Source organism: Corapipo altera, unplaced genomic scaffold (genome assembly GCF_003945725.1).
Source record: "Corapipo altera isolate COAL_440 unplaced genomic scaffold, ASM394572v1 104, whole genome shotgun sequence".
Taxonomy (NCBI): Eukaryota; Metazoa; Chordata; class Aves; order Passeriformes; family Pipridae; genus Corapipo; species Corapipo altera.
Genome location: NW_020884920.1, coordinates 2,698,833 through 2,715,367, shown reverse-complemented (window position 1 = coordinate 2,715,367; position 16,535 = coordinate 2,698,833). Strand labels below are relative to the sequence as shown.

Below are 16,535 nucleotides of genomic sequence, written 5' to 3'. Positions count from 1 at the left end.
GGTACCTTCTTTTAGAAGCACACAGACTTCAGCTGGAGATTAATTCCTTTATTTGCTCATGTTCCTAAGAAGTTTTTAAAGTTATGTGTAAAGTCGGGTTTTTTTCTTTTGAGATGAAAACTTAGGAGCTCTCTATTTTTCAACCTGTTTACTCTTTTCATGTCACCTTCCTTCATAGCTGCTGAACTGACAGTATTTTTTCCTTCCTTTCTCACACTAAAACCTAAATACAATTACAGTTTCCATTCTCTGCCCTCTGGAGAAAAAGGTCTTTATACAAGCTATGCCACAGGCTTGGTGAGGAGGGGTTTTCAGTTACTACCACATTTGTTTTTAAATTCAAAACTTTTAGGGACTGGTGTTTAAAATTAGCTATATGGGGTAACCTGTTGGATGTGCAAATACAGAATATTAGTCAAAGACCTCAGACATTTCTTCTCTGCTTTGATTTTTAGAGTGACTCTGTGAGTCTTCTGTATTTTGCTTCATGGTGGCTGACCCTCAGTTTTCAATTACAAAGTGATTTCTTGTTCCTAATCCTCATCTAATTCATTCCTGGCTCTCCTTCCAGTCAGGTCTGGATAACTGAGAGAGATCTTACCGTGGTTCCTCTCAGGTGTTGGAGAGAAATGGATATTTATTAGCCATCTGCTGAAATGGTAAAAAATAAGAGGAAAGAGTGAAGAATTACACTAGTGAATACTGCGGAGAAACATATCTTCAAATATGTACAAGACTGCTCTAGAGGAAAAGGTAATAAATTTTTGCCTGGTGTTGTGCTTATAGGCTTAGGAGATTGTTTCTAGCAGGTATTTTCTGTTCTGTTTATGCTTCCAAGGCACTACCCCAGCAGCTCCAAGTACAGACAGGACTGATGGACTGTGCTTTGCTCTTTCCTCCCTCCATGACCTCCGTGTCCTGCCTCCTTGGACTGAGGGGGAAATCCAAATGACAGGGCCTGTGAGCCACCCTGGGCTTGGCAAGTGAGCCTGGGGTGGATGGGATCAGTATTTCTCTGAATGGAGCTCTGTGTAGTGGTCAGTGAGATTTAATGTGTTCAGATCATCAGACAGTGCACCATCAGAAGGCACATCTGTATTTCACAGGTACATCAACTGCTTGTACTTTCTTCATCGTGTTTCAGAAATGCCACTAGAGGATATTATGAGATGATCACACTGTTTTAACAGTGTGTTCAGAAGTTGAGGAGTTCTAAAGATACAGCAATAGTATTTTCTTCACATATACACGTTTCATTATGTATATCTGGAGCCGATCTGATTTGCTCATATTCTACTAATAGCTTTTCCCCTAATTTACTTCTTAAGTGAGTATTAATCATAAACTGTTTCATTAGTAACTAATTTGATTCAGGGGAAAAAGTTGAAAAGATTTGACATCTGCTGTAAAATTTGCAGTACTTCTTCCATGGACTTGAGGCAGGTATTTTGCACAAGGAGTCTTTTGCATAGCCTTGATTGTTAATTTTGTTTTTGTGTGTTTCACATCCTTGATGTGCACAGGAAGACAGGCAGAAACTTATGACTTGCTGCTTTTTGGGTGCTTCTGTGCTTACCCTCAGTAAGCTGGAGGTCCTAGTGAATTAATAATCGTGGGCAGCATCTCTGAGACTGCACTGACAAAAACAATACAGTAGTCCTGCTTTCTGTGAACGTGGTAGAGCTTATGTATGTTGTTATTGGAGGTGAAATAATAAGGCCAAGTCTAAAAAGTAATTCTTGCAAATGAAATACAAACAGCTTTTTGGAATGAGTTGAAGGAGAGGGATTGTGAAGTGGTCAAATTCCAGCTCGATGATTTGCTCTTTTTAACTTTTGTTTTCCCTTGGTCTCTAAACCAACATTTTTTTTTTTGTGCTCATGGATTCCAGTGATTTTATGTTGATTTTGAAAGCTTTTTTGAACAGCCTAAGGTGGATGTTAAGGATACTGTTAAATAATTTTAAATGAGGAATTTTATCCATTCATGGACTTGCATGTAAGAATTCTATGGGACACGGTCCTGGAGAGAAGGGGAAAGCAGGAGAGCCAAGGAGGTTGGGGTGAACAATATCTTGACCAGCTTTCAAACCTCAACTGTTGTGCAAGTCTGAGTCTGTCTAGTGCTGATAATAAACTACATTGAAAATGGCATCATCTCATACAGCTGGTAAGATTGGCTGGTAAGATAAAGCTGTATTTGAGAAAGATTGTACTAAGTCAGGACAGTACCAGGTTTATTAAAAGGCATTTTATTAAATAATATAATGGTATTTCACAAATGGAAGCAGAGAAGCAGAAGAGCCAAATATAGCAACAGACGTGACTTCATTTTAAACTTTTTGTTTACTTTAGAATAATAAAAATAGTTCTGATAGTACTTCCTGACACATTTTCCAGAGATGGAACAAATTTGGCGATGAGTGTTGTGTGCTTAAATATCACTGTGCAAACGGATCTGTTCTCACTTTTTTGTTTTCTTGAGGACTTGATTGCGAACTTGGAATTCTGTAATTCTGCCTGTGGTGGTTGGGTGTCCTTTGGATTGGCTTTCTGGTATGTGGAACATAAGAAAGGCTAAAATTCAGCTTTGGTGCTGAACATTTCTGCACAGTGGGTGTGTTGCAGTGTGGAAGTAGGAGCTGATCTTCCCCATTAACTGTCTGCTGTTGACAGTGCCCTTTCTGTGGTGTTATGTGGCAGGGAGAGACTTCTTCCCTCTGTTCCTGTGTCTTTTGTTTGCCAATAATTTCTGTGATGATGTTGTGTTCTGTTCACTTTGATGAGGTTGTGCCCAGAAGTAGAAAAGCTGACGGTCCATTTCATTCTCTAAAACGTGACAGTTCATTAGTATGAAAGCAAACCAGTGGGTTTAGTTTGTAAGAAAGTAGATTATCTGATACCCTGGTTCTGCTCTTTATTGCTGTGTGGTTTTGTTGAAAATAAAATGTAGGTACTGTGGTCAAATATTGATTAAAGATTGATGAATGTTTTGGTCCCATATGTTTAATCATCACTCTCTTTCAGATGTATATAATGAATGTATTTCCTAAATAGTGTTTTTCTTCTGATTTTTCCACTGTTTTTAATGAAGCATGACTTCAGTACTTCACATTTTGTCTAATGGTTTGAGCATAACATTCTTGATGTCAGTGCAGTTTTGAGGAAAGGTTTTGTTGATTTAATATTGCAGAGGCAGTGGAGAGAGAGAGAAAAGAAAGGAATGTCATTTTGTCTGCGTGAATTAATTTTATAGTGTCTGGTGACACTGTAAAGGGAAGGTGATCACTGAGTGGCAGCTAGTATTAATATTATGTCTACTAACTTGTAGGCTATTTTAAGGTAATAGTTTCATTTCTGAAATGTTTAAAATTTGAGGAAATCTATATATATGGGTTGTTGTCACACGGGCTGGAGATTCTATCTTAGATATAGGGTTGCATCCTTCTCTCTTGTATTCTCTAGGTGTGGCTGAGGAGGTTAATCACTGGGGGTTTGCCATCCCCTGGCTCAGCAGCTTTTGGGAAAGCATCTGGTCCTGTTTCTCTGATGGGCTGAACCCTCTGAAGGTGTTGAGCAGTAGGTGCTTGCCAGCCCCTGGAGCTGTGTCCCTCACATGTGGGGACATCCTGGCAGTGTGGGGTCTGTGGGTAACTCGTGCATGGATGAGTTTGGGCAGCAGACATTGGGATCACGGGCTCTTTAGCCAGCCAGGAGTGGGTGAGGATGTGCCTGCTACAGAGAGGGGAGGAAGGGGCCAATGACTCTGTGTATCTTCACTGCTTCTCTTAATTTATTCCTCATCCACCCAGTTCAGCTGCAGATGCTGCAGAATGAGAGCAGAAGTCAGACATGGGTGATGAGAGTGTGAAAGACTGGAAAAGCAGCTATGCTGGAAAACTACAGATTGGACTTGTTTACCTTAAAAAGTAGTTGAGGAAGAGGCGACAAGTTGAAAGCACAGAGTCTAATGAATGAGTGGTTTAGAGAAGTTATTTGGGAGCTGTTTTCCCTGTCTGTGTGAGGCAAGAACAGAGGTGTTCAATGAAAGGTGGCAAATTGAGACCTGATAAAAGAAAATACATATTCAAGAAATGAAAAACATACTAGGATTAATTTCCACCAGAAAACTGGCAAGGTCAGGAATTTCTCGGGGTTCAGCAAGAGATTGGATATTTATATGAACAAAAAAAATATCCAGAGGAGTTGTCAATGAGAGCTTGCTTTTTGAAAGTATTTATTAAATATAATTTTTCTCGAGTTGGAAAGCTGAACATGGAGGTACAACTGGAATGATGGCAAAGCACCATAATCTTGTACCTGCCTGAAACAGTCCTCCCTGTAGCTGCTTCCTAAACATCTGATTTATTCTTTACTGTTGTGTCCTGGTCTCAAGGGAAACAGGATCCCAGGCACAGAAAGGTGGGCTATGGGCTTCTCTGCCAGCCTGCACTGGGGTTTGTACAGGATTTGAGAACCAGCACATGGCAAAGCTCTGTTCAGAAGCTGCATTCCTGAGCACATAGTGGCACATTTTCTATTGTAAATGCAGAAATCTCTTTCAGATGTGCAGGTCACAAGGTTAAAGAGCAGCCAAACTTCACGGTGATTACTTACTGTCTGAGAGCAAACCCTGAAGTGACTCCTGTTTAAGATAATGAGACACCTTTTGTGGGTTTTGGCTGAGCTGTGCTCTAAGGTGAGGGAATAAATGTATCCTAAAAACAGCCAAGGAAGTGTTGCTAGGTGCAGATTCCATTTTACACACTCAAAGTGTTAAAATGATTATTCATTCATATTTTCAAAGGGTGCAGGTTAAAACGTGGAACCCAGATCATGTGGGTAGTGTGAAATGTGTGTTGTGTAATATGAAATGAGTATTTTGACCTCATCCAAGTAAATCATAGAATTTTAGTTCAAAGTGATGGCTTATCATTGCTTTGCCCTGAATAAATCACTGGGTGTGATTAAATAATCTGGCCCAGTCTTACTGTTGGGAGCATGGTTTGGGTGAGAAATGACCCTTTGTGGTTATTATCATTTCAAGAAGAATATGCTTAGAATTCTTTAGCTTTATAGGTGGCTTATGTAGTATGGAAGGTGCACACTGTGCCTCTGGTGCCTAACAAAATTCGTTATGATTTTTGGTCAACAATGTGGGCACCAGGGCTGGGTTGGTACTGGAAGTGGGAATTGTATGTATGGGCTGTTAGTTTTTTACCCCCCTTCATCCAAGTGGGTCTGCGAATACTGTGGGCTGCTGGGGAGTTGCCTCGAAGTTATGGGAGAGGAACTGAAGGGAATTTCAGACACTTATTGTAGATAAGTGAAAACAGCTAAACCCCAACGTGTAGTTGTCAGAAAGGGCTTTTGCACAGATGGATTCAGCCCCATGGCTTGCAGGTTTATCAGTGGTGGTTTGCAATGTAGGTGCTGTGGGTGTCTGGCTCTGGGCTTCACATGTGTTAAGGTGCACGTTACTAATCTTATTTGCCTGAGACTGTCCTGTTGCAGCAGATCCTCAGCCAGACTGTTCAGTCTCCTCTGCCCAGTGTCCTCTTCCTGAGGAGGAACCACTGGGCTGCAAGGACAGGGGGTGCCCTCTGCCATGAGAATCCTTTAAAGATAATTCAGATATGCTGTGGGCGACCTAGGAAATAACTTAATATATAATTTGTGAAACTCTTACTGAAATTGCTGATTCTTTTATACCCTGGAGGTAGTAAAGAGAATATTTTATGAATTAAGTAAAGTATGGGAAATTATTAATGTCTTCTAATAAAACAGTGAGATGAGATGATATATATTCTGAAACACCATCTAAAATCCCTTTTTCTTTGCCTTCTTGAAAAAGCCTCTGCTGCCATTTCTCTAGAGTTGTTGACACATGTTGAGGGGACAAAGGAATTAATTTTGAGTTCAATGGAATGTGCTGTGTTGGAGCTGATTAGATGAACTCAGGTCTCTGATTTTTTTTGTCCTCTTGAAAACTGGTGTGAGAGTTTTGCCCTCCTGCTTCAGTTCTGTCTTAGCCTAAATATCCCAGTAAGAGCCCAGGCAATGGGGCCATTGCTCTTCCTTTATTCTTGCAGAGATAATTGCACAGGCTTAGAGCACAGGTCAGTTTACTTTTCTCCCGAGTTAATGATATTTAAGTGGTTAAAACTGCAGGAACTGCCTGTTAAGAGCTTTAGAGGCCAATATCTGGGTTACTCAGTAGGCTGGAGGAAAAGAAATCCGAGGGTAAGCATGAATGTAGGGGTGAATTTTTATGTGCTGTAGACACTGGCAGAATAGAAGAATCTGATATACTTTCTCAAAAACTTTCTTTTTGGGGTCAAGTAAGGGTTTTTTCCTATTTTTTTTAATAGGTGAATAAAGTATTAGTTTTGTACTTGCCAGTAGGTAAGAATGAATACGTTCCCTTGTCAGCCTTCTCTCTGGCAGTGATGGTAATCCAGTGGCCGGGTTGAAGAAAGTATTGGGACTTTTTTGTTTGTTTTGTTTTGATTTGGGGGGAGTTATTTGTTTGTTTTTGTTTGGAGGAGCTGTTTGGGTTTTGGTTATTTTTTTAAAGAAATTGCTGTTTTTCATGTGTGAACTGTGCACACGGTGTCAGATGGTGAGTGGCCCTGTGCTGAGGCAGGTGAATAAGGCAGCTTCACATTACCCAAGATTGCCACTGCCTGAGCAGTGGGAATAAAAGAAATGGTAGGAAGAAGAGGAGGTTTTTTTTTTGGAATGAAGAGATGAGAAATACACTGAGGCAGAAAAGCAAGCTTGTGCTGGAGATAGGCAGCGGTGAGCGTTCCGGTAGAAGGGAGTTAAACGAAGGAAAAATCATAAAATTATTTCACAGCAGCAGGAGGTTAAGAAACATAACTAAACATGTTAAACTCACTGTGAAGCAAGAGGACCCCAGGGGTATTTTAGTCAGATAATATTTAATTTGTTGCAGTGTCAGTTGTATGATTGCTTGTCAGCTGGCATATGTATGTGCTATGAGCAAAATGAGGCTTTCAGAGACCATGCACAATTTTCCAGGAGATAGTAAGCAGGGGATTTATCAGAGACAGATTAAAAGGGTTACAGTGGATTTATTTGCTCTGGTCCATTGCCAGGATATAAGGCAAGCTGAGCTCTCTGCAGAGAAGCGTTGGAGGAGAGGGACCAAGAGCTAGAAAGGAAGAACTATAAATCTGCAGAAAAACTTATGGAATACAAGAGCGTGTAAGATACACAGGTATTTGTGGGAGTACATTTAAAGCTGCCAGCTGAGTGTTTGCCAGAAGAGCAGTCAACTTGCACAGTTTCTCCAAACTTTAAGAATGGATGGTTGAGAAGCTAAGAGTATCTCTGAATGCCTCATTCTGGCACCTAAAATCAGTCTTCGATTGCTTTTTTTCATGCTCTCTGCCTGGCTGTGCCCTCTTCCCACCACAGTTTCCCTGGGTCACTGCTTTCTCTGGACTTCCAGCCTTGGGAGGAAAGACAGTGTTCAACCTGAATGATACACTGCCATTCCTAGCAAGAAAATGACTCTGTTTTGAGAGTCTTAGAAAACTGATGAAAACCATCCCTTGTAGAGAGATGATGGGACAGACAGGGATGCTTAATTCCTGGTTTGCTGTGTGCTTGTGGTTACAGAGTACATCAGTCATTCCAACCTCTCTCCCACCTATTCAGGTTAGGCATGGATGGAGATTCTTGGATTTATATAGAAGGGATATTTTATTTTTGTTCGACAAGCCTTGGTTGTAGGAGACAACACATCTGAAAGGCTTCTTCATAGGTTAAATCCATCTTTAAGTTCCTGCAGTAACATTATATTGACTTGAGGGGCAAAAATGAGGGTTGATATATAGACAGTCACATTTGAGAATTATGGATGTTTAAAAAAAATGTTCCCCAGTGTTCTTGTCAGTGCAAGGATAGTGAAATCTGCTGGATGTTTTTATTTTTATGGAGTTAATGGGCTTTTTTTTGTAAGTGGTGTTTTAATTGAGGTTTTGAGTAAAAAGTCAATGGTGTGTATATACATACATGTCTGCAGTCAGTTCTGATTTGCAAAGTAATGTGAAAATAGGTCAGCCACAGAGAGAAATGCTGGGAAATGACTGTAGCTGAGAAGGAAGTTATTTGGAGGTTTGGGAATAGAAAATTTCGGTTTGAAGATGATTTGTACAGAAGACAAGGGTGGTAAGAGGAAGGCAAACAGTTTGCCTTCTGGTGGTAGTAGATGCTGCTGTAGGCAAGGAGGGTTTGAGAAGTTTCTGGTAATTTAACTTTTGCTGGTTTTGCTTGGCCTAGATCTCTTGGGGTTTTGGTCTGTTCTGGAAGAGTCAATTAGCTGCTGTGTTAATTAGTGCTCCAGGAGGGAGTTGAAGGGATGTGGCTCCCTTACACGTGTTCCTTTAAGAGCCAAAGTCTGACTGAACATGCCTTTGGCCACAGCTCTGCTTTCAGGCCCCTGTTTCCTGCATCTTGCTCTGGCTTTGTTGTTGCTTTTCCCCCTCCATTTTCCGTAAGGCAACGTGATATGAACATGTTACCAAGTAAGACTTTAGCAGTATATCAATTCCTTATCAATTCCTCCAACCATCAATTTGGAGCAGAACCTTTTAATTGTCAGTAGCCCTGTTGACATCCCCTGGCTAATGCTTTTCTAAGCTAAGGAAGGTGCAAACTGGCAGCTCTGAGAAGGGGCAGATGCTCACTGATGCTGCAGCCTGTTAATGGTACCTGGTGTCTCTGTGCTTTGTTTTCATGAGTTTCATCAACCTGATGCAAATTCATTTCTCTAAATTACAGAGTTGTTGTTGAATTGTAATTCTGCTCTTTGAGAAACACATCACTGAAGTTAAGATTTATCACATTTATTATTTGCCTTTATTCTGTAGACAATTTACCTGTCAAAGAAGGAAATTAGACTGGTTTGATATTATTCATATTAAGGCTCAGTTGATTGTTTCTTGTCCCTAATTCTTCTCTAGCTGCTTGCAATCTGATTGTTAATGTTTTCTTCAAGTATTTTATGAGATACCAAAATATTGAAGTGATTTATAATTGCCAGAGTCTATATCTTCTCACCCATCCTTCTTTTAAAAGGTTGGATCTGTTTCACTGTCCTATTTTCTGGTCCTATCCTGCCATTTGAGAGTTCATCAAAAATAGTTGCTCATGGACCAGAGATTACTGTGATAAATATTTTTCAAGTAACCTAAAAATACGTTTTTTCAATAGGTCCTGACACAGTCTAATGTATTTAAATATTCTTCTGTTATTTCTAGTTATATTTTGGCTTACGTTCCTACACCTCACAGTGCTAATTTTGCTAATGTTAAACATCTAGTCAAGCCCCACATACCATCTCCCTTCTTCTGTATGTGTTTCTTTACCTTAAAGCAAGGGAGTATAGACCTCTGTTACACAGTCTTCTCTCTCTTTTATTTGTGTTTTTATGAGAAATAGTTACCTAAATTATACCTGATTGCAAATAGCACCTGTTTGATGTCGAAGCCCCATATCTTTCTTCAGTCTTGAAATTTTCCCTTATTACAATTAATTTGGATTTAGGAGTCTTGAGAGGAAGAGGAGGAGGAGGAGATCTTGCCACTGATTTCTGATAATGAAGCAGTCTATTAACATTCTCCAAAAATTATCATTAATTAAACAAAAAGCTGATGTAACGCTCGGAACGGGAATATTTCTGTACCATCAAAAAAAAAAAAAAAGACACTGAGTGGGAAATATCATTATGATTCTGCTTTACAGAGTCTGTCTCCTGTGCCAGGCTCTAGCCCATGCAGAAACGAGAGAGCAAGTGAGCTGTGCAGTTGGGTTGTGGATTAACAGTTGAAGTTCACTCGTGTGGAAATAAAGCAGATTTTACTGTGACTAGAATCTGTCATTAAAAAACCATTATTGGAACCGACCGGCACAATTCCTGCTTTTTCATTGCTAATGACAAAACAATCTGTTCTTTAAAAAAAACAACAAGCCTATATTTTCTTGCAGAGAAATCGTGCAGGAGTGTTACCAGAACAGAAGCCGGGTGAAGAGAGGCAGTTGAAAGATTTATTGATCAATAAACCAGACAATTACAGCTTGTTTATAAAAGGCAAAAAAAAAAAAAAGCCACCTCAAACCTCAGGCCTGCGAGCAACACTGAGACTCTAATAATGATAACTCTGGCATCCAGCTCGAAACGATAAAAGTCAATAGGAAGATATAGGATTTCAATAAAATTATGACACCAGATAAACTTTACCCCAGGAACAAATTTTCCCTGGGTGTGTGACTGACTTCAGTTAGATTTGTAACTTTAATTTCTTTCTTATTGATTTTTCTTTTCTTCAGCTAATTAGAAAGTCTGTGGTGAATGGAGTGTGTGTACATTTGAAGAGGGGCTAACGAGCAGCAGCAGGGGCAAGGCCTGAACTTATGTGGTTGGTTGTAAGGTCAGAGGCTTTTTGAAAATTTTTTGGCTGTGTTTTACTCTTCAGTTGCTTCCAACAGCCAACTGGGAGTCGCTCTCCTGCTCCTCAGTGTGACTGTATCTGAAGCTGTGGGCTGTCCTTGGAGATGTGCAGTGCTGCAGTGACACGGTGATGGTGCTTGTATGAACCATTCTCAGGCCTTTCCCTAAAATTAACCCCAAAGTCCTGGAGAAGCCCAATTGTATTCCTGCTGTTTCTAAACCACTCTGGTGTGTGAATGCTGTGGAAAGGGACTTTATGAGTTTCAACCTACTTGCCAACCATTTGGAACTTTGGCTTTACACAGAGGGAATAGAGGAGCTGGTGGGAGGACTGGGGAGAAGCTTCATCTTAGGGGTGTCATTTTGCAGAGGCATTTTCCTGTTCTTTTCTTCATGGGATTAGCTCTAGTTTCTGGTTAAAATTATAAAATGTGTTTTCTTTTTAGTTACTTATGTGGTAGTAGGAGGCATATTTGTTTGATGAATGGGCTAGTGCTGGCAGAAGGAAGGGAAATTGTTCAACCTCTGAAAAAATCACTATCCTTCCTCTTTTTCAAGCTTACATCTCCTCAAACACAGCTGCAAGCTGCAGCACCAGAGTTTGTGTAGGGCATTAATTTCCTAGGTTTATAATGAACATCAAAACTGTCATTCTGCTTTTAGGGCATGTTTAAAGTAAGCTGCATTTCTGTTCAGGTGTTGATTTCAAACTGCTTAGGGTAAAAAACACCTGGAATTGTGCCAGTGTAGGTCTATGGTGAGTTAGCATAGGTGCCCCATCCTGGTTAAATTTTGGGAATTCCCAGGGGAAGTGCTTTTTAGTAATTCTGGTGAATACTCTCCTGATAGGAAGCAGGAAAGCAGAGGTGTTGGAATAAGGTTAAAAAGTCCCTGGGGAGGATTTTGATGGGGCTTGGGGAATATCCTGTTGTGTACAATGAGGAAATATTACAGCAATTACTAAATTAGGATTACATCTTAGAGAATCTTCTTAGACAAAGGACTTATCAACAGGAACTTCTGTTTCCTGCCAAACTAACAAGACCTTAAGGAGGGAGGGAACAGCTTTCAGTAAGTGCTCTTGATGGGGAGAAATTTAAAAAATGGAGCTGGGGACCACTTGTTGAAAGCTGAGGACTGATTTCATTTCAGTATTAATATTTAGAAATAATTGAAGAGAAGTGAACGCCAGGATCAAGTATTTAATTGTGCCCTTTAGTTCAGCTTTTCAGCACCTTTTTTTGCAATACAGCTTGTGCTGTGTTTACCATGTGTGTTTTTTCTTGACAAGTTTACTCTTCATTTAAGAGAAAGGCTTTGAAGGGCAAGGGCTGTAGTTGATTTCTGGGGAGAGACAGCCTGTAGGGGTGTCCTGCTCCCGTGCAGTTTTTCCATGCTAACATGAAAGCAGGAGTTTGTCCTCCTTGCAGCTGAAGAGCTCGGGGAACTGCGAGGATCTTGCTGGGGATGACTCGAACGACCTAATATTCAACAGTTAATTGGAAACCAAGTGTGATGGGAGTTGCCAGGGGTCCTGTTTGCTTTTGAAAAAACGCTAAGGATTTTGGGACTGCCCTGCTGTAATGGAGAGAACATTGCAGTGGTAAATTATCACATCGATGAAAGATGCTTAGGAGAAAATTAGGATAGCGGAGCAGCTCAGAGTGTGGAGAAGGAGGGAGGATGCTGTAATTGCAAATCTAATTGCAACAACATGCAAAGCTCAAACCAATACGTTCACTAAATGCTGTCATTATGTTCTCTTCTGTGCTCTACACAATGATTTGACAATAAATGGGGAATGGAAGGCACCTCTTGAGCAAAAGCAGTTTGCCTTATGGGGAGTGCACTGGGCAGACTGGGTGATGTCTGTGTGTATTGGAGGGGGAGGAGGAGGAAGGAGAGATCCTGTCCTGCCTTTCTGCTAAAGAAGTTCTTTACAAGGCTGGTGTGGCTGTGTCTGGGTTTTCTTCTGCAGTAAGATGGAAGTATTTCCTTTCTCACATCTGTTAGATGTATAATTCTTTCTAAACTACAGCAAAACTGTTCTTTCCTTGAAAAAAATTCTCTTCAGTCAGATCTGGGTTTGGAGCTAGTAATAGCTTCTGGTACTACTTATGTTGAAACCTGTTTTTCTTTATAATTTTATTAACTTGGTTCCTGTTGCCTCAGGTGGTCCTTTGATCTTGGGGTCCTTTTACCTGCTGGCCAACCCAACCATCTTGGCTGACCTTTCAATCTGTGACATGCTCTGAACACGTGGTACCTCTGGCAGTGCCCTTGGTCTTGTTGTCACACCTTGAATGTGAATGTTCCTTTTCTTCCCCACATGTGCTCTTGCAATCCACGTTCAGTCTTTGACCTTTAGGTTTGGAAGGAGGATACAACCTTTGTATCCAGGCTTGCTTAGCTGAGCAGTTAGTCACCAAGCAAAAGAGAGGCAGCACTGCCTTGGGTTTATGCCAGAGGCCTGAGCTGCTTTGACCCTGTTCTGTAGCCTCACAAGCATCAAGGTTCTTCCATGCAGTCAGAAGATGAAACGCTTCATCAGCTGGCTAATCCCCCTGTGCATATTGCACCGGAACCAGTAATCTCCTTAAACACACTTGACCTCTTGAAATTTTCCTTTTGTCCCCATTCTTCTCCATCAGTGCCTTGGAGATAGGTATTAAGTGTTGTTTGAAGTTGGGAGTGCACTAGGAAATACTTCAACCAGGAACCCCTACAGAAAGTTTTACCTTTAGCTTCGAGCTCAAGCCTTCTAGTTGGGAATGTAAACTGCTCTCAGGGAGCTGAGAGAGATCCTTGTTTTTGTCTTTTTCTGCAAGTGCTTGGTTATAATTGCCAGCAGATTGTGAAGTGAGCCAAACACACTGTCTGCCAGATATTAACCTCTGAAAAAATATTTGTAACAAACATTGAGCGTCGCAGCGTTTAACAAGTGATAAAGTCACATACCATTTTGAGGATATTTGCTCTCAGCCACTTTGTTCACTGTCAAATCTGTTTCATTTCTGTTGTGGCAACTCTGCTCCTTCTTTGCTGAAACTCTGGCAGGAATAATGTCAAGTACAACAGGATATATTTGTTGAGGAAACTCATTCAGCCATGTTGAGTTAGAATAGTATCTCCAAAAAGAGGGCAGGCTCTGTTTTCAGTCACCATCTGCTTGTTAGAGCGTCTGCACGTTGCTTTCCTACAAGGGGTGTGGAGTTTTACAGACACAAGGCAGTCTAATTTTTCAGTTTTCACAGCAGCAACATTTACTTTATTACAGCTGTTTGCTCACCTGTGGCTCGATGCTGATATGAAGACGACGAGTGCGCGTCCATCAGCGTTTCGTTGCTGCCTAAGAGAACAACGGGCAAAACCCTGGAATGTTGTTCTGGGAAGCCTCTCCTGGGGGTGCAGTCAGGGGCTGTGTCTCTAAAGGTGTCTGTTCTTCCTGGCAGGAGCGGGATGGGATGCGGGCGATCCTGGAGTCCTACGACAGCGAGCTGACCCCCGCGGAGCACTCGCCCCAGCTGGGCCGGCGCATGCGCGAGGCCGAGGACACGGTGCAGAAGCTGCACGCTCACAACACTGAGCTGGAGGTAATAAAGGAGCATCAGGTTCTAACCCCAGGGGGGAAGGAGTTGAGACCTTTCAGATTGAACTGCCTTTGTGATGTGATCTCCCCTGGCAGAAGCCAGACTTGAAAATTCCAGCATCAATAAGAGTAATGAGTTATTCTGCGCCTGGTGCTGGTGGAAGCCAAGGATAATCTTTGAGTGTGATGAACCCATACATGGCTGGGGTGACAACTAGTTCCTGTTTGTTAAAGGGATGCATTTAAGGGGAAGTAAAGGAGTAGCAAGTGTAGTACCATCTCTGTGGCCTAGTCCAAGTGATTCGCTGTATCACGCCTGTCAAGGTTCTCCTGTACACAGTGGGAGCAACTTGTGTTTATAAAAGCTTTAGTTAAGGGTTGAAGAAGTAAATCTATGTGCTGTAAGTTCTTCACTTCTTGGCACTGGGCCAGAAAACCTCAGAATACTGGTCACTAGTAAATGCTTTTTACTAGACTTTCTCTAAGAAAGAAAAGATTCTTTCCAAAGATAGACTTTTTTCTTGAAGGAATGCTTATATTATCTTTAGTTCTCTTTTTGAAAATTTGTAGTCTGAAATGTGACTGTGGTGAGATAAATGTTAACGTGCATTGGCCAAATCATTCCTGTCTTTTCTGTTGTGCTTTGTCATAGTGGAATGAGCTTTACAGTCATGAGTTGAAATATTTGGAATATGTCTGTGATCTCAAAGCTTGGCAGTTTTATTACACAGGCTTTACAACAGTCATAAGTATGTGAGTTTTTCTTTCTTTGTGTCTAGTTCCATCATCATGTAGATTTAGATGTTCTAATTCAAATGGAGTAAAACTTGTAGAAATTGCTCCTTGGTTTATGTTCAAGTCATAGAAGGGACTGTCCCACTCTGCACAAAACTCTGTTGCTTCTGACATCTTTAAAAATGCTGTTTTCTTGTCCTGGGAGATAGGGACTTACGTCAGGCAGTACTGGCTCCAGTGACCTTTAAATCCTTAGCAAGCAGAGCAGTGTGGTGTAGATCACTATCATGGTATAGATCTATTTCCTCCCAGTATCTCAGAAAAAGGAATTCTGCAAAGTTTTGGGCAAGCTGATAGAGATGTTAACACCAGATAAAATGGAAGTTTGCCTCAATTTGTCTGTCTCAGAAGTTGCTCTGTATTGCCTTTTGATCACTGTATTGCTTCCCACCAGAGAGAGCAGGAATAGGTGATGCTGACATAAAGGGATAGGTGGCTATTTTATCTGCTTCCTTAGTTGTTCCCAGCAGTGGCTCTAGGTTGTTGCAGGGAGATTTCCTGAGTTGTTTCTTTGATTATGTCGGGTGTGCATGTTTGTCTTCAGGCAACAGCAAATTATCTTTTTTCTTCAGGTGAAAGCGTGGAGGAGTGTGGGAACCAATTGCTATGCCCCTTTAATTATTTGTTGGGAACAAATTCTAAGTTTATTTTCATGGGTATGGATTAAGGGCTACATGGAAAATTTCAGAAAGGAGCTGTGTTCTCTGGAGGTTTGTTGTGTGTGATGTCAACCTTTAAGCCTTTCAAAGACTTTGCTGGAAGCAGGATTCAAAGACCTGATATTTTCCTCATAAAGTAAAATTTTACGCTTCACTTGTTTGTGTTTGCTTTTCTGACTGCAATGTTGACTGCTGAATCCCATCTGTTTTGAAATTTTGGGGGAAAATTTTTTGTTCTAGTACAAATCAACAAACTGGAGAGGGAAATTGAGGTGCAGGCAGGACCCCTGGTGCCTCATCATCAGGAGCAGCAGCTGTAATCAACTGCCAGTAGATCAAAGTCAATGAGATGGTCGGTGGCAGCTATTAATAACTTCTGACATAATGCTCTGTGCCCTCCCAGCTCTGCTGAGCCTCCCCATGACTCTCAGAAATGTTGACACCTGAATGACTCAGCTCACAAACAGAGGAGGCTGCTGGAATGAGGCACCTTGGGGCCTCAGTCGTTCCTGAGATGTGGGAGAAACGGCCTCTGTTGGAGGGTGAGGAGGGAAGGAGAAGGGGAACTTGAGCATGTTGAAGTCAGTATGGCAGAAGGGTTGGGGCATCCCAGGAGCCTCTGGTGTGGATGGGACTGGGAGGGTAGCACACAGTCAGCTTGTAGAGTAGCTCGGGAGAATGAGAAGAGCTCATCTGGGAGCATTGTCACATGGCAGCAGAGCAAGAACGTGCACAGCTGTTCCAGGGGGATCCAGGGGAGGTCTGGGGTGGCTGCAGAGAAGGACAGTGATGGATCTGAGCTGAGAAGACCTGTCTGACACTGTTATTTTTTGATAGGCTAACATGGTTAAAGTGTGGCAAACAATCAAGATCACCAGTTAGCAGGGGATGTCCCACCGTGGGGAACTCCAGTTATTCCCACAGAGGAGTGTCTGGCACCCAGCAGGCACTGGGATACAGTCCCTGTGCTCTGCCCCTCTGCTGGGGAGGCTCCAGAAATCACTGTGGTCCAG

The 16,535-nt window shown here is 41.6% G+C and overlaps 1 protein-coding gene across 2 annotated transcripts in view; it reads left to right on the top strand.

The window, feature by feature from the left end:
- The window catches only part of MAD1L1 (mitotic arrest deficient 1 like 1), a 353,651-nt gene that overhangs the window by 130,865 nt on the left and 206,251 nt on the right, over nucleotides 1-16,535 (top strand). For both annotated transcript variants that reach the window (XM_027656701.1, XM_027656702.1), the window contains one exon: nucleotides 13,932-14,072. In XM_027656701.1, coding sequence (XP_027512502.1) covers nucleotides 13,932-14,072 — 141 coding nt within the window. The remainder of the gene's footprint in view (nucleotides 1-13,931; nucleotides 14,073-16,535) is intronic.